The sequence below is a fragment of the Varroa destructor genome, unplaced genomic scaffold, assembly GCF_002443255.2.
Source record: "Varroa destructor unplaced genomic scaffold, Vdes_3.0 BEIS01000002.1, whole genome shotgun sequence".
NCBI classification, from domain to species: domain Eukaryota; kingdom Metazoa; phylum Arthropoda; class Arachnida; order Mesostigmata; family Varroidae; genus Varroa; species Varroa destructor.
In genome coordinates this window covers 51,628,202-51,651,543 of record NW_019211455.1, presented here as the reverse complement: position 1 = coordinate 51,651,543, position 23,342 = coordinate 51,628,202, and the positions used below count along the sequence as shown (strand labels likewise).

The 23,342-nt window shown below is 41.5% G+C and overlaps 2 protein-coding genes across 8 annotated transcripts in view; one reads left to right on the top strand and one right to left on the bottom strand.

The window, feature by feature from the left end:
* LOC111245917 (uncharacterized) overlaps positions 1-23,342 on the top strand; it is a 140,967-nt gene that overhangs the window by 2,113 nt on the left and 115,512 nt on the right. The window contains exons 2-3 of one of the 7 annotated variants that reach the window (XR_015320116.1): positions 14,215-20,519; positions 20,712-20,821. Coding sequence is in view for 6 of the 7 variants with exons in the window: in XM_086978881.1 (XP_086835007.1) it covers positions 20,332-20,509; positions 20,712-20,821 (288 nt within the window). In the remaining variant the exon portion in view is untranslated. Of the gene's footprint in view, positions 1-14,214; positions 20,520-20,711; positions 20,822-23,342 lie in introns of those variants that run through there. The other 6 variants (XM_086978881.1, XM_086978884.1, XM_086978880.1 and 3 more) reach the window with 6 other exon arrangements.
* The window catches only part of LOC111245915 (terminal nucleotidyltransferase 5C-like), a 151,631-nt gene that overhangs the window by 98,353 nt on the left and 29,936 nt on the right, over positions 1-23,342 (bottom strand). The window lies entirely within an intron of this gene.

The window sequence follows — 23,342 nt, the reverse complement described above, 5'->3', positions numbered from 1 at the left end:
ACAGCAAAGAAACAAACGTTAGACGAAAATAATAGTTATTATTTTAATGCCGTCGATTTTTTGCTCTGCTCCTACCCCTCCTGTATTGTATGGTTTGGGCCCTTCATTGTTATTACGACACGTTCCAATCGCTATTGTAGACGGGGCAAAAACAGACCAACACAAATAACGTTTATAAACAAACAACTTTCGAAGTTGATTGTCAAAATCGATTGCCATTGGCTGACCAATGTTATTTTAAAGCAGCGAATGAAATCAACAGGATTCTGAAACATCGCGAGCAGACGACGGCTGGATAGTCCAACGTAGGTTTTCTAAATAATTACTGTATAACACTGACTACATAAGTACATACGCTACAGACGGTGAGACACACGAATACAAACTGTTAGCCTGACGTTTATTATTGTTACTAATACTACTTGTACGTCCATATCGCACATAGGCCGTACTGGCTCGGACCATTTCAAATATGTGGTGATCTAAATTGGGCGAAAAGGCTACGTGCATTTATGCAGAATAACTATTATTATTATTATTATTATTATTATAACGCGTTTCCTGCAATTCATGACTACGGTCGCGTTCAGCATTAAAAGTTGGGCAAGTTAAGAAGTTGAATACATATCTTGCACCCTGTTACTATCTATGCAAAGTTAGCCTTATCAGACGGTCTGTTTCGGGTTGTGCTTGTTGTTGTTATTATTGTGCGTCGTCAAGCTGGCCAAGACACGCGCAGCGTTTGGCGCGCACGCTGACGCTTTCGAACTTCGGAAATCCAGAATTCAAAAGACAGAAACTATGTGTATAAAAAAAAGGCAATTCAGATACTCGCAGTTCAACTTCGTCTATGGTCGAATCGCGCAAATAGAGTTGCTACAGACGAATCACCTCTCCTTTCCCGCGCCACCTTCTTCTGGGCCTCGCTAAAGGACCAGCTACAATTACAGCTGTTGCCTCCTCAGCATGTCTACACACTATTGACGAAGATTCAAATGCTGTATTGGACCAAAACGATATTTACCAATTGGATAATAGCGGGGGAGAAACCGTCTACTGGCATCTTCGAACTCCTTTCTGGGTATTTATTTTCTATTGTATCTCGTAATATCGCTCGAATAAACAGTTAAATGCAGACAAATATGTTCAATATGTGGCAGGTTTGATGACTGATGCTTTCCTGAATAGGCTAGGTGAATGAGGGGTTGCTCGACATAAGACTGCATTCAGCCGTTTACTGCCAAAAGTTCTATTCAGTGGTATATATATTGAGGTAAGTGGAAGTAAGTTAACCGAGTTTACCTCCTGCAGGTTTGTTGAAAGCAGGTCTCGTATAGTGAAGCAAGGGTGTCGCTGTGATTTGGGTTTTGGTCCCAATTAATACGTTTTAGGGATTATAAATTTTCGCAAGCGAGCCGACTTTGGTAGGCGGAGAAAATGTTGGACAAGTCAGCACGATGATGTTGGGGGAACCTTTAAAATGCCTGAGAATTATTGGATTTGCAATCTCTTGTTTATCACCTATAGTTGCTTCCACGATGCTTGTGAGTCGAAAAGATATTGCTGGACGTGCCATCAAACATTCTAATGAGTTATCGCTCGTTTGACGCGTTGGTAAGTGATTCTCATGTAAACTCGACAATTTGGACACTTAACATGCCCATTTAAGCCCAGAAGAGCTCCATTAATCAAACGAAAACGAATCTTTACGAACGTGAAAATGATCCTATACTTTCGGGCCTGAAAAAACATAAGCCACCTAATAATACCATTATATAGTACTGGTTATGGTACTATCATGTTATTCTGCAACTTGTGTTTCTACAACGACAAGGATAATTGGCTTAACTACATCACGCTATTGTATGCTACTATAATGTTTTGAATTCATGCCTGGAAGTAAATCACATACATAGATGAGTAATCGATAGCAAACACGATATTCACGGAAATATGGTGGCCCTATGAATATCAACGATTTTCAACATGGCAACAGTGTATTGGTTCAAAGGTTAGTATCTGATCAAAAGATATTTTTTGCATTTCTTCTTACGCGGCGGTTTTTTTTTAGCGAAGTCAGATTAATGCTTGTGAGTACGTTGCCTCCACTAATCAGCCAATAGCCAAATAGCAAACGGTCAGTAAAGGTCACTGATGATATATTATTTCCTTTCGTTAATGTATCGTAACTCATTAGTTGACCAAACGACTAAACTCTAACAAGTAAATTCGGTGTTCTTCTGAGCTGTTGCCAAGTCAGCCCGATTTGTCCTGGCTGTATTAAGGCCAAGCACCGTCAGGATAAGGCGTGCAGCAGTAGGGAACATTTGGGTGGGTTGAATCGATACGGAAGTATAGTACGCCTTAGAATGCGTACAACTACTGTGTAGGCTCGATTCCGTCAGACATTTGTTGTTGAACGCAATCATCAGAGCGAACGAAACTGGCCTCGCCAAACGCGTGAAATATAATCATAAATTTGCGTTTTTGTAACTGTTGTTGTATACTTTTGCAGTCACTAATTACGATGTGAAAGTATTTTTTTAACGATGGATGACCTTGGCCTGATATATTCAGGTCTATATCAACATGAGGAAGCCCACAAATCCATTCGAAAATAGTGACAATGCTGCACCTCAGAAATCAAAAAAGACTCTTTATATTTATAGCCTGAGAACTGTTGGTTAAACATATACGCATATTATAGTAAACAGATAAGATTACTTAATAATGTCATTGCACCTAAAAGGCCATTGCACACAGTCTGGAAGACTCTGCGATAATTAATCCCAACTACGAAGCTGCGCGTTGTTTTTACAACTGCTACAATGAAAGTTTATATATATATGTATGTATTTGTACTGGAGTAGTTAGTGGGAATGGTATTATTTGTGGCATATTTTTGTATAGTGTACAGCCCGAAAACAATCGCATCAATACGACCAGAGCCCAGGATGTGTCAAGAATGGAGGACACAGCCCTTTATAAATCCATATATCGATGTCTACATAGATGATTTTACAACAGTAACAGCATTAGTACATACGTCTATTGGAAGAAATTCGTTTAAGTCATGGCAAGCTGTTGCCACCACTGATGACATGGTTCGGTAGCGGTTACGACCCTGTACAGCATCTGTAAGAGTAGTCGACGGAGCCGGCTAGGGGTTACCTGAATCAGTAAATACAACAAGCGCTCACTAGCGAACCAACGTCGCCTTTTGCTTTTTTCGCTCGTCAACAGCTGCAGCAGCAAACGCAAGTACGCTACAATATGGCGGCAACCGCGATTCGATGTCTAAGATAACGCGCCAGACACCGTTCAGCATTCAACAACAATAACGATCACCGATGGTGGTAAGCGTAGAAACAAAGAGCGTCAGGAAGAGAGACGCAATTGAAGCATCCCTAGTACTAGCGATTTTTTCAGCAAGACCATTCAGCTGCGGCGGTGACGGCGATAGCTGTTCGAAAAAGATTATGTCTCTGTTATCCTGTTATTGCCAAAAGAGCCGTACTACTCGATGGGCGCCACCGTCGCTCCTCGTGACGCTCGAAGCGTCTGCACCGCTACCAGCTGCAGCAGCTGTCAGACGCTGATGGCAGCTGTCGCTGTTGAGTGGAGAGAGGCAGATGAATACGCCACATCTAAACAAGCGGCTGAACGGCCAGACAGGTAATGACGCGCTTGATCTGCGCTCCACTGCTATTCATCAGCATTGCTCGGAAAAGGGCTGGAACAAGATTTTTCTGTTTTATGCCACTAGGACACGAACTACCAGCTCCAGTGTTCTTCTCCGAGGCATACCTCCTATCTCTCTACCGTCCTCCGCCATATGTAGTAACGATAATTAGAACTGAAAGGATCTATTTGTTACTTTGCTGGAAAAGGCAGAAAAAAAAAGGAAACCGGGAACTTTAGTTCGTTTCGCGAATCTCCTACGGCAGCTCTGGTTGCTGTTGCGCATTCTCTCTCAATTTCGAATAAAGATTCGCGCGGGCGGCAAACCTTATTTTGGCTATGACCAGGGGCTAACGAGTGTTATTCCGGCATGACAAGTCGTTCTTATTGTTGTTAGTGGCTAATTGGGCTTGAAGTACTAAGCTTTTTTCTGCGTTTCTTTGTTTCTCTACGCGTAGCGATGTCGCTCACACGCATAGCGCTTTTGTGTCGTCGATCAGCTGTATGTGTCGTAGAGGAAAAGCATGGTTGCCAATGGTGGAGAGCAGAGTTTTTAGGGAAATCCTCCGATAGTACGAACATAATCATTCAGAATATATAAAATCAATCTGTTCAAGCGGTCCTAATTTTTTTTGACTGCTATTATAATGTTGGTATTTCTGGCGTACTCACAATATCTGCTTGTGCCTGTAAGCTACATTTGTGTACAATCGGAATATGTATGTTAATAAATGATCAATGTTTGTGTCTATGACAGCCGTCCATTAGATGGGTTGGTATTTTTGGTATATGGTGTGTATTTTTTGGCAAAAAGAAGCCGAGTGATCGATGAAGCGGCTTATTAAAGTCGATTCTCAATGTTCTCAACAGAAGATTTGCCAAAGGAAGCCATTACGCCCTGGCAAAGTATTCTTCATCTCAGTACAACGTTTTTGGCAGATATTTGTTGACGGGCACACCGTTACTGTATCAACAATTGACCTTTCAGAAGCTCTTGCCCGCAACGTGCGCGTTATTCCATAGTGTCTACTATCATGCATGTGCTGTACAAGTATTATATTCATAGGGCAAGGCGATGTCTATTTTGGTCGGTAGCCACATCTGTATGAGCGTACAAAATCGTAGCCGTGTCCTTTATTCACTGCCATATTCTGGAGTGAGGAAGCGATGATTACATTTAATAAGTAAAGCTTATAACGCTACGTAAAGCTTCAACACATTATTGAAGTGTAACGGCAGTCACAGTAAAATTGGAACGATTGCACTACGCTCAAAGGCAAATTCGGTCGGTAATTCAGTCGGTAACAAACTAGAAATTTCCTATCGTAAGATGTAGGCTTAGCTATTGACGATAAAAAAAAATGAGCACTTCAACTACGATTCCAACAATATGTCTGAGCCAATTTACCGTGTAACTGTGTTCAATAAACAATATTATTCTATTTACGTATATAAACATACGACTGACGACAAGATAACCTAACCATCCCTGTTCAACTGGTTGAGCATGTCGATAAGTAACAACACGGCAAATCTTTATAGAATTGAGATTGGACATAGTGCATTAATTATAGTATTTATACGCGTTTATCATGTACAGAACAAGAGCGATATTGATAGGATAACAGAGATATGATTAGTCGATTTTAATGCAGATTTTGTCACTATGTTTTTATTGTAGGTACATCTAGTCATAAGGCCTTGGTACAGTCCTTCTCTAGAACTAGAAAGTAAAGGGAAGCCGGTTTTGCTGGATAGCGTAATTTTGTCATTAATAAATTTGGGGAGTTGCTCGAAACTACACATACTGTGCCTTCATACAGATAAGTTAATGTAAATGAATATTAGACGGTCTATTTTTGACGTGCGTCTTTTGCGAGTGCGAAAAGCAGAAGATGTTACACGGACATCGTCCATAGCTTGGTCCATCAAGGCATCATGCACGAGTTTGAGGAGGAAGTACCTTCGGCCACAATCTTGTGAGGGGTTTGTACCAAGGGGATTTTAGATATGAGACTGCTGTCTCCACTCCAACAACATTTACTGTGGCTGCCTCAAAGAGTGGCAACGGACGTAGCGTGCTAAGCATTGACGAGATCGGTGCATTAAACAACAATAGAACAGCGAACAAGAAATGGCTACGATTAGACTAATTTCGGTAACACTATCAGGAACAAACACAATACAGAAGTAACTTAAGATTCAGCGTCCCGCAGCATCTGGACCGATACGGATTGCAACGATATGCTTAGCGACTATAGTGTCGTATACTGTAATCTGGAACAGAAGCAGCATGATTCTTCTAAATTTTTCGGATTTAGTATCAATTAAAAAGAAGCCTTTCTATACTATTCCTATCAACATAGTTTATCACCAAATGTATTGACTCGTTCTATCAATAGTATCTTCAGGTAGATTCACATAATTACGCTAATTTACCAAAAACAACCATTTCTAATCACCTTCATGGGCGTTCACAGCCAGCCGTATCAATGTGCCGATTGGCCATATCAAATAATCTGCGCCCCAAAGGCTGTATATGCTCGGTGCTATAGGATTCCGTATGCATTTGAACTATGGTTTGTGGCAGTCTGATTTGCAAACCCAATCAGGTTTTTAGCAGGCTGTCGTAGGACTCAAGATGATACGGTACGCTATGTTGTGGTTCGCCTCGCCACTTGTTGTCTTGACGATCTCGATCGCCATGAGACCGTTTCCGTCCGTCAATAAATCACATGTTAATGTGATGCCGTAAATAAGGCAGAGGAATAACGCTATGGACACTCGATCTAACAAAAGAAAATAGAAATAATCATTAGATTAATTATAGCAATGGCGGTTACGATTTCTGCTTCTACCGTCGTCTTTACTAATGGTTTCCGATATTTGTTTGTTACTGTTCGCCATCTTTGCCGTAGCAACTGCTAAAGATGTCGCTGTCGATATCGTTATAGTCCGTTTGTTTTCGACAATTTTCTGCTTTTTTTTGTTTGTATTTTGCAATAGTTCATGGACAGATTGGACGGGGAAGATTTTAACGGGGAATAAAAGATATGAAGTTTTATTTGTCGTTGTCGTTGTTGTCAATACAATACAGCTCTGTTGGCAATGCAGGACAACAGAATATTGCAGATGGTAAACGGGCTAAAACAATGTTAGCGGCAGCAACGACGACAAGAGTCAGCAATATAGCCGCATACGCAACAGATGAAGTCAACGAGGCTTATACGAAATGTACAGAAAGGCAGAGGGGAATATAGAATAAGAATAAGAGGGGTACGACCCAACAACAACGGAGACATTGATAATGAAATAAAAACCAGTTATACCTTGATCGCACGCGCTAATATTAATTAGTCAAGTCAATGTTTTTTTTTTTCGTTAATAAAACAAATTCTGTGCCATATCAGATAGACGTACATTAACGCATTAATTAGAAGCCGCTTTTTCTGTTTCTGTAAACACTATGTTTTTTTAGTCTCCGAGAAATCAGCATTTTTAAGATATTGATATAGTAATTGTCTATGTTACTGCAATTTTCAAGAAAGTAAATGACGGGGTTTTGTAAATAACACATTTACTTTGAATGTGTATATACAGTAGCTTTTCCCAGACCATTTTAGCGGGTAAACAATTTGAATAACGCTTGAACTACACTCAGTTAACTTAGTCGGTACATATCTTAATCAGGCCCTTGGCTGTCTGCGACTACAAGCTGACTGAGGGTCATCATAGAAGAATAAATTCAGATGCGAATATAACGTTTGGTGCTAAAGACGAACGCTGATTGATTAGGTAAATCTCTGTTTCGCGGAGGCGGGAACGATGGTGGGATCGATTGAAGTCTAGTTAAAACATTGTGCAAGGAGATCGCCAGCAAAAAGGCAGTTGGTTATTGGCGCGAAAATTAAAATGCGCAATTTAAAATCTCAGAATAGGTGGCTAATTGCAGTTTAGAACGAGTTGGTGCAATTGAGTAACACAGAGGTGTAAATGGTGTTTACAGTACCGGCTCAATACGGGATTCTTTGAAGCATACATTATCCGGTTGTAATGAACACGTTGAAAGTAAAGAAGAAAGGTAAAACGTAGGCTTTCCACGAACTGAGTCTAGGACTGATGCGAACACGTGTAGTGTGCTCTAGAGAGGTTTTGCGCAACGATTACAGGCAAAAGACCCGCCTGGAACATGCTGCTGTTGTAGACGGCGCGCGGACTAATCTATACTGTCCATCAAAAAAGGGTCAGGCAAAAAGATGGCGCTGGATGGGAGAACAAACAATTTCGGTGATAATGCCGGATAGATTCGGGCTAAGCTAAGGCCTAGAATAGAACACTCTATTTTTCCAGATGACTTAAATTACCAAGGAGCCTCATGAATCTACCCTACGATTATCAGCAGCGCACAATGTGGTCAGTCGACGATAGTAAATGATCTTATCATTAAGTTTCGATCACAGCCTGGATCGAGGATCATAGAATAGGGCAATGGCTCTAGCTCCTATATTTTGTAAGTTTACGTGATTTTGATTATTTTAATGTCATAAAAAGAACGATGATAGGCGGCGTAGCGTGTGCCTGTTGATTCTCTCAAACAAGCCATCGATGGCAAGGTGCGGTAAAGTTATACTAATCACAACTACACAACCATTAAGAAAGAGAAGAAGAAAGGGCAGTGCATCAAATAAATACTAAAATACCTTTGTTCTACCTCACAGGTTTACAAGATATGTAAACTTTCTGTTCATAAACTTACCCCGGAGAATTTGCTGTATATTTTACTGGCGAGGGCAATTTTCGTAAAGTACTAATTCGAAGGTTTTGATCGCGCGGATTTCTATGGACGTCTTCTTACAGATATATGAAAATAGATATAACGTTCTTAATTTATTATACGAATGTTGTTTCGGTTATAATTTTTCTGAAATTTAATTAGTATGATCAAAAGAATCTTTTTAATTACTTCATCTAGTATACACCATTAGACGACCTTCATACTAATAAGAGGTTCAGACCGAGATAAACACGTCTCACCTGCCCTTATCTAATAAACAAGTTGACAGGCTGTAACCTCTACTGAATCGTTATTCAAGTTCACTTAAAAAAGTATAATTAGCAAAAGCAGAGATGAGTTCTAGTAGAGTGACGAGCGGTATTTGACGAGCCAAGTAGCATTTATCACCGGACACGAATTTAGAGTGCAAACAAAAAGTCCGCTTTATTGCACTGCTGATTCTACAAAAACGGACGTGAAACAGTCATTTTGCATTATAGATGATTGATCATCTTGTACCGCGTTTGAGGCTCGGGACCTGTCACCGGCTCTCTTCCTAAATTCTGATTCTGTTAGGGTATCCTAAGATCCTCAGAGTACTGGCCAAGCTGTACATGACAGCCTGCAGATATCCTCGGAACGTCGGCTCATTATGGATTATAATCATCGTCACCATCAATAGAAATAAGTGCGATATCAGAATGTTAACAAAAAAATGAAACGCGGCACTTTATTGACCGTGTACATGACTCGGTCAATGAAACACAACAAAGATTTAGCTTTTTTTTTTGCAGCTAGTGACCTTCGACGTTTGAACAACCTCACTGACTCGGGCGCGCTTCTGCTATTGCAGTCGAGGTTTCATCCTTCCACTGGCCGGTTTCCTTCAGCCCTTCCAATGTAACAATTGATCCTTTGACAATCAATGGTTGAACAGATATGTTTTAATGACGCGATTGCTTTTTCATCCCTCGTTATCTGTAGTTACAGTGTTTATCTGAATCAACTTTCATAAAAACCTGTTGTTTTTTTTTTATTTGTTACTAAAGCTGATGTTTGCTGATCCCATTTTCTTTGTATATCGTTAACTGACGTATTTGTTATACCTGATGTGAATTGCCGCTCGCGTCTAGGAGCAAATGCCGCTCGTATTTGTACACCGCTGCATTTGCCCCGGCTAATTTTTCCCTCTTTCCTCTTATTTTTGAGTGTCTTACGCACGCTCGAGGTTCTTGGGTGCAGCCCAAAGCACATTCGCTTCTTTGGAAACAACAAACAGCCTTTGCAGCACTAGTGAGCAGTGTCGATGCTGTTACGAAATCCCACACGATCTGTCTCCTCCTTCCAACGAGAAAGCCCATTGGCGACCGCTGATCGCCTATACAATTATATAGGACTACCATTGGTTGTTTCAGCAGACTGATATCAAATGCTTACATTTTACGGAAGAAGATATGTATGCATGTATGTATGTATGTATGTATGTATGTACACGTATGTTTATCGAGTCGAAATTCGTTAAGAAGCCGTCGCCATCCTTCGCCTCAAATGACGCCACTCACTTATTCTCCTTCGCTTTATCTTCACCCGACAACCGATAGCTCCACAAGATCCATAAACTTCCCGCTTTCCAGACCGAGAGACATCACAGCTGAATGGACTTTAGCCGAGTTATGCTAAGCTCTCTCTCCGGTCGTGCCATGGTCTTCTAACGGCTTTCATTTTTATGCATGATACATACAACAGGCGTCGTTAGAATATATCTGTATCTGATGCTTAATATTCCCGCCAGTAGCGCATGTAAGTGGAACAGAGAGGCACTGTTAAAAGCATAGGATAATACGAGGCACTCGACGCCATTGCATCGAGCATCGTATTCTAAGCTTCAATTATTTGATGTTCGACTTTTAGACGGTGTGTGTACGTGTTTCTATTGCACGATCGCAGACCGCACTACGTGCACTGGTCGCCGAGAATATTCATCTATAGCGAGCCCTTTTACAATTACCTTTGTCTTGATGCTGAGATCTGTTTTTCCTTGTTTTTTTTTTATCATCGTCAATACATGCGAGCACGCTACCATGATCGACTTGGTAAAACGCTACTGTCGTATCTGGTAGGGTTCTTCGCGTGTATGTGCGCTCGTGTGTGTTATTCAGTCTGTTGCCACATGTCATCATTATAGTCAATATGGCAAAACGCCAAACGGAAACATTGTATAACCGTTAGACGGGTACAGATGTTGAGAACAGTTAAATTAAGAGGCACTCGCGAAGGAAAGTGATACTTGTACGATCAAAAATCTGTAGAGAAGTCGTAAAGCGCCTGATTGAGTACTATTAAATCAAAAATCTGCGCTCAGACCTCGAAATCTTTTTAGAGCTAAATATTGCAGGTAGTTATACGTAAAACTATATAACGCAGCAGCTTTCCCATCTTCAACACAGTGTAGTTCAGTAGTTGAATTCGTCAGTCCACTGGACGGACCGACTACATCACATGGCATAACGTAGCCACCGTTACTCAATTTAGATTCCGCTGAAGGCTTTGACTTCTATGGTCGCACATATGTACAGGCCAGCTTTATAGCGGACGGTTAAATTAGTGCGGTCATAAATCTTAATGCCACGTCAATCAACATTTTCTCTGACGAATATCTACACATGGCCACAGTTCTACAAGATATAGAAATTGTGTTTTCTGAGGACGTGAATGATGTTTAAAGTTTATCTTGAAGTAATCGAGTGTGTTGCATAGACTCTAGAGACCGTATAACAGGTTCTTGATCACAGAAGATATCATTCATATGTTACCATGTGTGCGTAAGCTGCTGAAAACACCGACATCACACGCGCCTAATCTATATCTAAACAATTTTATCAAAGATATTAGTAGATTATTGAAAACACGAAATCTATTTTAGTTTTATTCACTGAGCCATTCTGTATAGGCCGTCTACAATGTTTTCTCCCCTTCATAAACTTGTTTGGCCCCTGCTAATCCCGTAACGACTCGTACCCATGACCGAATCCACGTATACCCAAATTTATTGAATTTTTCAACACGATGAGTGGTTTTGTATTGATTATCACATCTGCTCATGTAAAATCAGCACTGCGTGCAGACTTGTACATGATATCGTGGCAGGGTGCATCATGGTCGAGCATTTCTGATGCGCCTTGCTTATCTTATAAATTCGTAAAAATCGTATTACAATCCTTATAATGTGGCGCCGCTGGTCCCCGTATCGTACCGCCGCAATACCTGTAATAGGTAGTCAGTAGCAAACAATGTTTCTGGCGGTACGTCCTGCATCGTGCACGCACCCAAAACAACAACTATTAAAGCCGACAATATGCATGCTCATACACTAACAGCAGACACACCTATCCGTCATGACAAAATATGGACGATGCTGTTTTCTTAATAAAATAGATAAAAACTGCTGTTTTTTGGGTATTGTGCATGTTTTGTAGTTCTGTCATTGCTGGCCACCTTCATCATCTACCGGTTCTAATCGCTTCGGAATATTCACAAATAGACACTGATATACCAAGTGATGATAACGATCGTAATAAATAATGTAACTGCAGTGGCGAAATATGTTGCCAGATAAATCACATTTTTGAGAGAAAAAAATTAATCCAATACGTACTTGGGCGCACTTGAGCGATTACTCGAGCCCGATTACAACGGTGTTCAGCGTTACATTGTCTAATGATGCCCCTTTATGTGCGTGTGTATTAAACATTTATAAAAAAAAAAAAGGCGCTTAGAAATTACCGCCTGTTAGTCAGGTGCTATCGTCGAAAATGTTGATTGTCACCGTTATTGCCATGTTGTAACTAATATGCATGTACGGACACACGTAGAGGGCGACAGTGTCATTGCAGCTGTGCCAACGATTATTTACAAACTTTTCTTTCTCTTTTTCTATATTCAGATGCCGTTGCGGTTGCGTCTGCTACCACGATTGCTCCTCCAAATGGTAAAACTCTGTCTGCGCTTAGTCACTGAAAAACGTGTGGATTACCCTATTTCGTTGGTTGGCGGCCAGTCACGTATGGACGTAAAACTGCAGGAGTGCACTGCACTGAGCCTTATTACATCAGCCCACTATCTGTTACGTCGTATCGTATCGTCAAGTGGAACTGTTTTGACGTACGCCACTTGATGCATTTGCTGAAACATTATGCAATGAACAGAACTTTTTTTCGTGTCTTAATTTCAAAATCGGGCATCACCACCATCAAGCAACAGCTGTCGATCGAGCCCGGTGTTAGGTAGTCCATCGCTAGGCTCACATACATAATTATGAGCTAATGTCGTTCGGGCGACCCGTGCACGACCTACATAAGCCTTGAGGTGACTGATTGTAGCGACCTTGTCACAGGGGCATCCGCGGGATGCCTTGGCCGGGTTTCTACAGGAAAAACCGAGATGCAAAAAAATAGAAATATGATATATAGGAGCGGGATAGACATTTTTGTAGTGGTGGCAGTCCACCGCGGCGGCGGCGGCAGTAACAGCAGTAAGATTTTGTTCGAACCGAAGTAAAAAAATGTACTATAATAAACTCGTTTATAGGGTAAACTGATAGACGACCGAGTTAACCGTGCAGGCAGATCGGTGCATCAGCTTGAGGCGAATCTTCACTATCGCACAATATGTTGTTGCAGGCCATCACGCCTACTTTTGATGCGTATGTGCCTAAATATAAATACTTAGATAGGTATACGTGTTTGATGTTCTAGAAATGTTTATATGCTCTAAACAAATCTATACGATTAACAAAATAGTTCGTCCTTTTTTTTGAAACTAATTCAAGCACAGTGGACGACTCGAATGATATAAAGAAATCGTATCATCATATCCGTGCGTTCGTATTTGCTTATTACACTGATCAAACACGTTAATCTATCTATTGATAATGAACTAACGAGTAGTTCATATTTAAAAAGTATAAAAGTCTGCCTTAATCGTCTGAAATGGATAAATCTATTGATTGAGTTGCCGATGGACTAGCCTAAAATACATAAAAGTAAAAACAAATACTTTTTCGAAGTACGTGGCCATCGTCTAGCGCGTCTTCATTCATCTTGTAGAGTATCCCTTCATACACATTACCTAAATATGGCCTACTAAGGCCACGATATGCGCAAGAGCAGTGGCTAATTTTACGGTATAATCACTGCGCTTTAAATTAGGATCCCACACAATTTTAAATATCGATCAAATATGCCACTCGTCAATGGCAAAGGCAGGTACAATTATTACTTGGTATTTTTCATATGCTATATAATATGACGAGGTAAATTTTGTACTGTTTATCTATCCGCGCTTTCGTATATTGAATTAGAATGGATAACCCTATCAGTAATGCTCCTACCAAGGTCGAACGCGGCTAAGTGCATCGTAGCCGTCATACTATACAGGCTTCAGACGGAATAATATGACAACGGAGCAACTAGCAGAAACACCTTTAATCATACTTATGTCAACTATGGGACAGAACGTGGTGAAGAAGAAGAAGAAGAACATCTAATATAAAAAAAAACGTTGAAGAAAATTACTTTGAGGACGTACAGGGTTACCGTTGTATCCATACGTATGCACAAACGTGATAAAGTATAAAAAAAGGAACTTTTAATGTTAACTATTGATTGAATGAATTAGTTTCTTTTCGTGCAAGGTGACCGTTAATGTTGCTATTCATAAACATAAGCATGAAAACTTATGCACGTTTTTACCTTTTTCAGGTACATAATCCGGATCCCGATCCGATTAAACAAAAGTTTAGACATTACCGGCTAAAAACATAAGTCGAGGCTCCCGAAACTTCTTCACGAAGTTATCACACGAAACATATTTCGAGAAAAGGCTCATTCAAGATAAGCGCGATGGCAGAGAGCTAATTAAAGAAGCCCCCCAGAGCCCATTCCCCCTAAGGGACCATAGGAAAGGTTGACGTCTACACATATCCAATAACTTGAGCAAAATATGATGACCGTTCTCTTAGTGCGAGGACGCAAAGGGCCATAACTGTTCCATGTCGTTGGCCATATTTTCGCAATCTAGCTAGCCCTGCTGGTGTGACTGTCTTCATAGATTCGTTGCCCCATCTATATATGTCCCGTTTTATTTTTATCGTGCACAGTAATGTCGTATTGGGTAAAAAGCCGACGTCAAGCTGACTTCTACTATAGACGGTTGTTGGACTACCATTAACTACACGAAGCCGACAATTGCGTACGTACGAAACATGTTCAGCTGCAATAACCAGCAGACGGGAAAGGCCTAAGCTACCAGGCCAGTACTGTTTCGATCGCCATCAGGGCAGTCAGGGGAAGCGTACGACTATTTTCAAGGTCACAAGCACAATCATCATTATCATCTAGATCACCGCCGCTATCTTTATCATCGTCGTCACTGGCGTCTGTGGCAGCAGCAACAGAAGCGGCAGCGTCAATAGCGGCGATACGAGACGGTAGCGATATATCGGCTTTAGAAGCATCGCCTGTTCACCCTCCTCCACCTGTAGCGCTTAGCGCGACTTGCTTGTGCCTCCCGCCCGTTAACAGCGCTTAAACTCGCAGAGAAACGAATAGATGGATGTCAGCCAGATACCCTGGCCTGTTGCCCCTTGAAGCAGCTGCGGTAACAATATTAGCCCTGCTAGCCGCGTCGACAGCAATGTCTGATAGCGCGTACAAACCGTCAATAGGGTTAGGACACAACAGTGAGGGCAGCAGCGGGGGCGAGGGCGGTTCACCGGGCAGAGTCGATCTCGCACGCTTAGATAGACACACCATGACGCCCCGTAGGAACAACCGACAACAGCTAGAGCCGTTCCTCCATCCGCATTTCTGTCTGCCACACAAATGTGAACTACTAGCGCGCAAAAAACGAACGCAGCGATATGCGTTCCCGTAGTTATGTTGGCAGCAAGTCAGCTTGTTTGACAGGGTAACCCCCGCTCCTATGGCAGTCGCCACAGAATCAAAGTCGGCGGCAGCAACAGCATCAGCATGGCCTGGCGGGTCCTGTTGAATCAAAGGCAGAGACAGCGGGCCACGCAGTGGCTACAGCGATCCGTTTTGATCAGAGACCAACAACTAAGCAGCGGTAGCGAGCAAGCTGCCTACGATTTTCTGGCTTATTAGCCATCTAGTAGATCTTGATAGGTCACCGCCTCTGTGAACAACCGAAAGATCTGTATGTGTGGCATCTGGTAGACAGCCTAAATATATTGTTGTCTATTGTAACGATGCGGCTGCTGCTGCTGCTGCTGCTGCTGCAGTTGCTGATTATAAATACGGCGGCGGCGGTGTCGATAATGTCAGCGACAATGAACAACGACAAATGCGCATAAATTTTAATCTTACGGCGAACGGGAGAAAGCGTCTAAAACCAACAACCGGGACAATTACAAGTGGAACAGTCGAGACTACAACAATAACCACAATAAATTACTTTGATTAGATAGGCACAAGCAGCTTACGGCGGCAGGAAATATGGCGAATACCTGCTTCCGCTTCTGGCTCCACTGCTGCTTGGTCCCATCCCCAACGAAAAACATCGGTGAACACGATACGGAGAGACCTAACCTATAACCGTTCAGTTGCGGATAAACGTTTGTATAGTGTAAACCATTCACGCCCGCTAATACATATCAGCATATCGCACGAAAGAGAACTGTTCGCGCATAGGGCGCCGGCGACAAGAGCAGTCGGTTCACAGAAAAACTAGAATAACTGAGTAAAGGGGCACTGCCTCAGTTACGAATAGTTGGAACTGCGAATTTTTGCCGCTACGAGCCGATGGTGCGACAGAAATAGATCCTGAATTTTAATTCACTGAGAGTTTAATAGCGACTAGTATCCCAAAGTGAGAACCGTGATTTTTCTGCGAATAGGACAAAACCAGTACGTATTTACACGTATACTTAACGTACTGACGGCACGATATAATGATATCGGGATCCATCTGTTCGGCCAACTGGTTGATATTTGCCATCTAATTATTGTTCCTATCTATATTGTATTGGGTCGGCGCAATGATTAGCACTCCGTTATAGGCCACTGAAGCCGCACTACGAAACATAGATAAGAATTTGAAAACGGATCATTTTCAAAATCTACCGCGCGACTATAGCTTGTAGCTGGGTTCAGCGTTTCGGGAGCAAAGGGGTAGTTGAATCAGACCCACTAATCTCAACGAAACTGTCTTGGGAATAAAAAAAAATAATGAACAGAAATCTCTTTTAGACTTTACTTGACATTTCTGAATAGCTACCCAGTTTCGACAAGGGTAATGATCCGCTGGAGCAGCAGAGATGCTAATAAATGTCACACTGAGCTGCGATGTGTCGAGAGTTATAATGCAAACAAGATGTCTATCCGGAAATGGAATTCTAAAATAAGCCCATTGTCCTGTCAAACTTAAGATACGGGTAGCAGGTGGAGGTCACGTAGACGTTAGTAAACTGGTCTGCGGAACGTCATTGAGCGTGAACAGGTAAAATTTATTCTGTCGGAAGTTCCTGGCACTTAACGGATCGTCGCCTTTCGTAGCAGTCAATTACGCGTGTCTGTCTCTCCTTCTAACCAGTTCACGTGTATCTACACACAGCAAAGGTGCCTAGTAAGCTACAAGTCTGTGACTGGTTTCAATTTGGCCACATGTTGCTTCGGGCTTGCTGCGACGCTTTATTTTTTTTTTCTATGCGTACTCGTTTTTATGTTACTTTAAATGTATGGCCGGTCCCAATAGGCTCCAAAAACAGATCCGAGATTCATCCCTGTCTGATGACCGGCACGAGCAGCTTTGTTTTTATTCAATCCTCCTCATTGTTGTTATTTTTTAATATACGGGAATCGATGTGTACATTTTTAACAAAGCACGCTATGTACAAAGAGGTTACAAATAAGCAGGTTTGCCTATGTGGGCCGCGGTGTTTTTCCTCTAGCTGTATTTATACCGTTTTTGGCCTGGCTGCGTACCCGCTCCGAATTCGCGCAGAACGTGGTAACGCAAAGTCAGCTGAAGCTTGAGTACACAGCTGGCTCAAACCAAATACGCTACCATATAAACTCTACCTACACATTTCTTAAACGAAACCCTGTACTTAAGACGATCCGCTCGAGTTCCAGCGACTGGGGTTGTACGTCACATCAGAATCAGCCGTCATGGTTGTCGTTCTTATAGATGCCGCATTATGTGAGCTTAGCGTACCGATAGGCCGGTCCCAGCACCTAAGTCTACAGGCTACTCTAAAAACGATCATAGCCTAAACGGGCTCCTACCGAGACGACCACTGCGTGGGCCTGCAGCAAGGCCAGCAGGAACGACACTATGGCGCGCTGGTAGCGTTAAAATGCGTATTATACTATGATTCGATTAAGGTAACTATCGAAAATTGTACGTATGTTATTGTTTTTCAGTTATTGAAGCCGTTTCAAAGCTCAACCGTAGAATTATATGAGGCTTAGCTTAGTTTTATCTTTCTTAGACCTGCCATGATGGCTTCAGTGCTCCTTTCTGTTAAAGCTTAGATTCTTAAAGTTGAAAAGAAAAAAGCGAGACAGTATGCTAGATAAAATGAGCCATGGAATTGAGGCTGTGTAGGCATCAAATTTTTTCACAAAGAAAAAAGATGATATAAATGGTTACATTGTGCTGACACGTTAGAATTTCGCGACGATTTTCGCTAGTGGCAATAGAAGTATTCGATGTAAGCTCGTAGTGAGTACAGTTAGTAATAGGTGGTAGTTGTAAAAAAATATGTAGAACAAATTTTATCGCCATATCATAGTCATTCATTTGCGAGCCCTTGGCTTGCTTGGATTGTTTTGAAATCTGCCAACGCTCTTCTGAGATTTGTGTTGTTTACAGATCCGCCTTTGCTCAAAGTATACGTTTTTCGTCTCCTGCTTTATTCTTGTCTCCTAATAGTTTTTTTCGAAATGGAACCAACATGGCTTCGTTATGATAGCTGACGATGTGCTAACTTAAAATTAATTGTGATACGTTTCTCTAGGCTTTCGGAAACAGGTTGCGGAAGCTAGCTCTTATCCACAGCGCAAGCAGTGGAAACGCTCGTACATTTGGTTTTGATAGCCGGCTTACTAAAAGTTTTCCAACGCACCAGGACCACTTAAGAGCGCTTACGAACGTTATACTTACGCTTTAGAGTTTCATCTTCATTTTCATCAAAACAAGTCAAACCACGGCCGAAAGTCTTGCATTTCGAAGAATTTGCAAAAATAAGGCACAAGTTCAAGTGTTATGGAATCGATGAATGATTTGGGGATAGCCGTGTCTATTCATGTCCGATAGACCACAAGGTATCTCTGACAACAGTAGACAAATACGTTACCCACTTATCGATCACCTATTATGCCTAAGTTTATCTGCTTTACATGCTAGCATATATGGCAAAGAATTTAAAGGTGACAAAGTGAAGTAATTCAAAAGTTTGTATCAATTTTCAGTTTATTGTAATTTATACCGGAATAGCTCTAGAAATGACACTTTCGAATCATCGCATTAAAGGTGTCTGTATGTGAAACTAAGCAACACTTTGGGTTTTAAATCGAAAGCCTGCTTTAAGCTAAGCAGTTCCGTTTTACGAACCTTACTCAGCTGCCGTAGGCTAATAAGGCCTGATAAGTAAATGATGTATACTCGCAACTTGTATGGAATTATACATGAATATTTTGCCTGAAACCAACAACTACCAGAAGCAACTTATTGGCTACGAATGGTAAGTTAAGTGGGCTTTGGGGTGTCGTCCTTTTAAAGGCGGAACTCATTCAACCAATCTGGAATTACATAGATTTCCCTATGCCAAACTCATTTCCTTTTTCTTGAACGAGCCCTGTTGTCAAGGGACATATTTTGAGCTCGGCAAACAGCTGAGTACGGACTTCATAGCTATTCCCCGAGAGCTCTCCTTTTCTTATCCAATTGGTAGTTTCTATCAGTAGACTCCTACTCCATTCCTCGTTCGAAACTCACAGAAGCATCATTTTAGCGTGATTAAGTTGTCCATTCAAATTTCTAAAATGGGAGAAATGTAATCCGCCCTAAACCCAATGAAAACACTACGGCATCAATTATTCCTCGCTCCCAAATAAATGTAGCATCGCTCTGTGTGCATAGAAATGTATCGATGTTGGTAAAGAGAATAGATGCACTGGCGGCCTGATATATTATTATTATTGCAGGTAGTTGGAGCTGTTGTTAACAGCGGCAGTCAAATCAGCCATTGTTTTATCCTAACTGATATCTAGGAATTGATGGTGACTTCGCCAAATGGCGGCAAGATTACGCATGACGGTGAAACCGGACTGGGGAAAGCCCAGGGAGGGTAATATGTTCAGCGTGTCCTTCGCCTTATGATCTGTGTGGACGCGACCTCTACGCGTTTTGTCAGCTAGATTTGGTCGTGCTTTCTTTTCCGTACTTTCCTTTGTAGTTTACAGATGGATACAGGCAATCGAACAACATTAAAAGTAGAGGAAGGATGAAGCATGGCGGATGGTTTACGCGATAACTCGCAGAGATGCTAGCAGTTCTGGATGTTTTATCAATGTGGGTTTCCTTATAAGTCGCTGCGGGCGGGATATACTTGAATCATGGTGCTGAGATCTAGACGCGAATCGTATCTTCTCACGAAGCGTACCATCCTCCCCCGTTAGAGGAAACCTTCGTTACCTGCATTATCACGAATTGCTATGTTGCATCTATGGATGCTATTAAGTGGATGCTGTATGTGCATAGTCATTAGTCGTTTCTACACGTCATGCTGTCTGTTGAAGGTAGTCTAATAGAAGCGAAACGTACGCGCTCAAGACGTTGATGGTGTATAGTGTATGGAAAAATTGGAACCAGCCAAACAATGCTTTTGTGCTACAGTGTACGATCAAGAGTCTAATGGATCCATTGGGATGGGTCAACCTGCAAAAAGGAAGATAAAATTAATAGAAATGGTTTTTCTTTTAATTGCACACGCGTTAGACCCAAGCGAAGATCTAACGCAGCTGTACTCAGGTATAGTAAGGTGGTATACCTAATTGTTGTTCATTAATCATTTTGATCCCATGCAAGTGATTTCCTACAAATGTGTATTACGCAATTTTTTTTTTTTTTTTTTGTTTGCAATTAAGCTTATAGTTAAATTTTACCGTCCGTAATCTGTCAACGTACGAAACGCCATATGCAACTAATGTTTGTTTGTTCTTCTCTTTGTTAGGCGCCACTCTGCAACAAACGAAAAACAAGCTCTACCCGATCTACACAGAACAATTGTTTCATTTTAACATATGTCTAGGAGTGTTCAACAAACAACACACGCTTACGAAGGTAAAGTTGTAACATTAAATGAATCGCGCGTTATTATCTTTAATACTAAGGGAAAAATGGGGGACCCCTTGCGATCTACCAGATAGACCCACGAAAGCGTTCTGTTACTGATACGTCGCCGTGACTTAGTGGAACCTGTGAAACGACAGGGCGACGGCACTGGAGAAAGTTGACGATTTCGATTACGACGAAGTTTTCAAGCAGTACTATTTCTATTCAACAGCCGGTAGTTTATCTTCTTTAATGTGTTAGTGTGTTTTTACTATAGATTTTAAGCATGACGAAAAATACGGTTAAACTGTACACAATGGCAAGGACGAACGAGAAATATCCCTGCCGTGTTTTTATCGCTTAAGATTGTTATTTTTGTAGTAGTACTTATTTATCCGATGGCTTTTTGTGTGTTGATATGTCTCCTCGAAAGTAATGTTCTGTGTGTGAGGTAATTATTGATAGAATATACTCCTACTGTGGGAGAGACTACGCAATACTGGGTGCATATATATATAGGATAGGAGATTTGTTTAGGTCTGCAAAAGGAAACCAACAGCTGCCGTGGAATCTTGTAGTTCACCTACATGGTGTCTGGAGACAACTACGACGAGAACTCGGCCTAGGAGCTTAACGCGTAGCTTAGTTTATTCAGTTTTTACATGCATTAATCGAAAATGTATGTTTTTACATATCTGATCCAGAGATTTAAGTCAGACTAGGTTGAACCGATAAGCGTATAGGCACGCATTTAACTTTATTACATTTCATAAGTATAATTTAAAATAGATTATAGCTTTACGAAGTTTCAGTGAACCATTTCGCAGAAATTCGTTTCGCTTCTACAGTGAGTAAGGTATTTGCTCAGATCTGCGATGTGTGTTTCCTCGAAATAAAATTCGTATTCTTCATACTTAATCGGTCTACCCTTTATTTGCCCTGTCGAAGGGCGGCCAACGACTTCAGCATTTTAATACGTATACTTACTTGACCAAATTGTTTGTTCTTTGTTTGTCGAATTTGACAACGGGTACTGTTAAAAGTGATCTGTTATTATGCATGATAGAATACACACAGATGCCCAAGACCCTTCTGTCAAATCGGCTCGTCCTTATCTGTGGTTATGAAGTGCTACCAGTTCCAATGCTATGTTACCGAACCTCTAGAATCTTTAGCAGTTCGAGGAATAAGATAACTAACGACGGTTTAATTTTGTCAGGCTAATCTTGTGAAAGGGTCGTCGCCACTACATAAAACACAGTGTATTATCGAAGTCTGTTTTAGATGAAATAACATACTTGTCAATAGAGCCAATGTTATTCCAACGTCAAATATCGTTCGACATATATAGATGACTGCTTCTCTCGCTTGGGCAAGATTCGGGTTTAGTTAAACATAATCACAATGGCTGTCTCTCACAGTGTCTTACCTCTGCACTACCGTTTCAAGGGCACCTTGACATTTACGAAGTTATTCACCATTGGTGCAATCTAGGAAATAGTACCGTCGGTACCGTCTCATCAGCGTACCACAAACATTTATTGTTCATTACTGATGAAGGACGACACCATTCGAACATCGTTCCCGGGATAGATTGAGTAGTCATCGCTTTAGGTTACTCGTCTGTTGGATACTTCCATAGATAATATGATCATATCACGACGCTTATGACGTTAGGGCGAACGATGAGAGCTGATCTACGGTCTCGGGCACCATGAACCAGTGAAACCGAACAGTGTACCTACTTTGAGCCAGATGTAAGGCTGGTTTTCAAGGAAAACTCATCAATTGTTCTAGCATCGAATATGTCACAGGGACATGATAATGTTGGGTTCATGCGGTTTGGCTCAGCGGGCAGCATATAACATTAGTTATACTATAAAATATATTTCAACAGGTATATGAAAAAGGGGGTTCCATTTATATATGCGTCGTACCATGTGTTTTACGTGTTTTCGTAATATAACAGGCGTCCAGAATGCTCCGTCAAGGGTATTCGAGCACGGTCCAGTCAGACAGCGGACGTTCCGGCAAAAGCCGAAACATTTAAAACAAATTTCCTTCTTCTCTACGTAATCCGTCAGGTTAACTAGCGTTAACCAGCCCCCCTGAAGGCCCTGTGCCGTTGTCTGCCTGCAACGTATGATGCAAATTTTCGTGGTCCTGATCGTACACGGAGCAAGCTGTGTAAACGAAATACGAGAAGGCCTCTTTGATCTCTGTAACACGCACAAAGCGCCGTCTCTGCTGCCTCCATCTTTGTAGAATGGAGTCTGCCTTCAGCAACAACAATACAGCCATCCCAGGTTCATCAAAAACAAAAACAACGGCGGCATAGCAGTAATAGTAAAAGGAGCAATCAACAGAAGTCGAATAATATATGGCCTACAAGTGGTAAATATATAGTTGTCGTGTAGAATCGTGGGTCCAATTAGCATATAAGCCCAAGGGCAAGACCCCGACATATATATATACACACACACCTGTTTTTGTGGCTGAACAACATACTCATGAATACTGTGATTTTTTT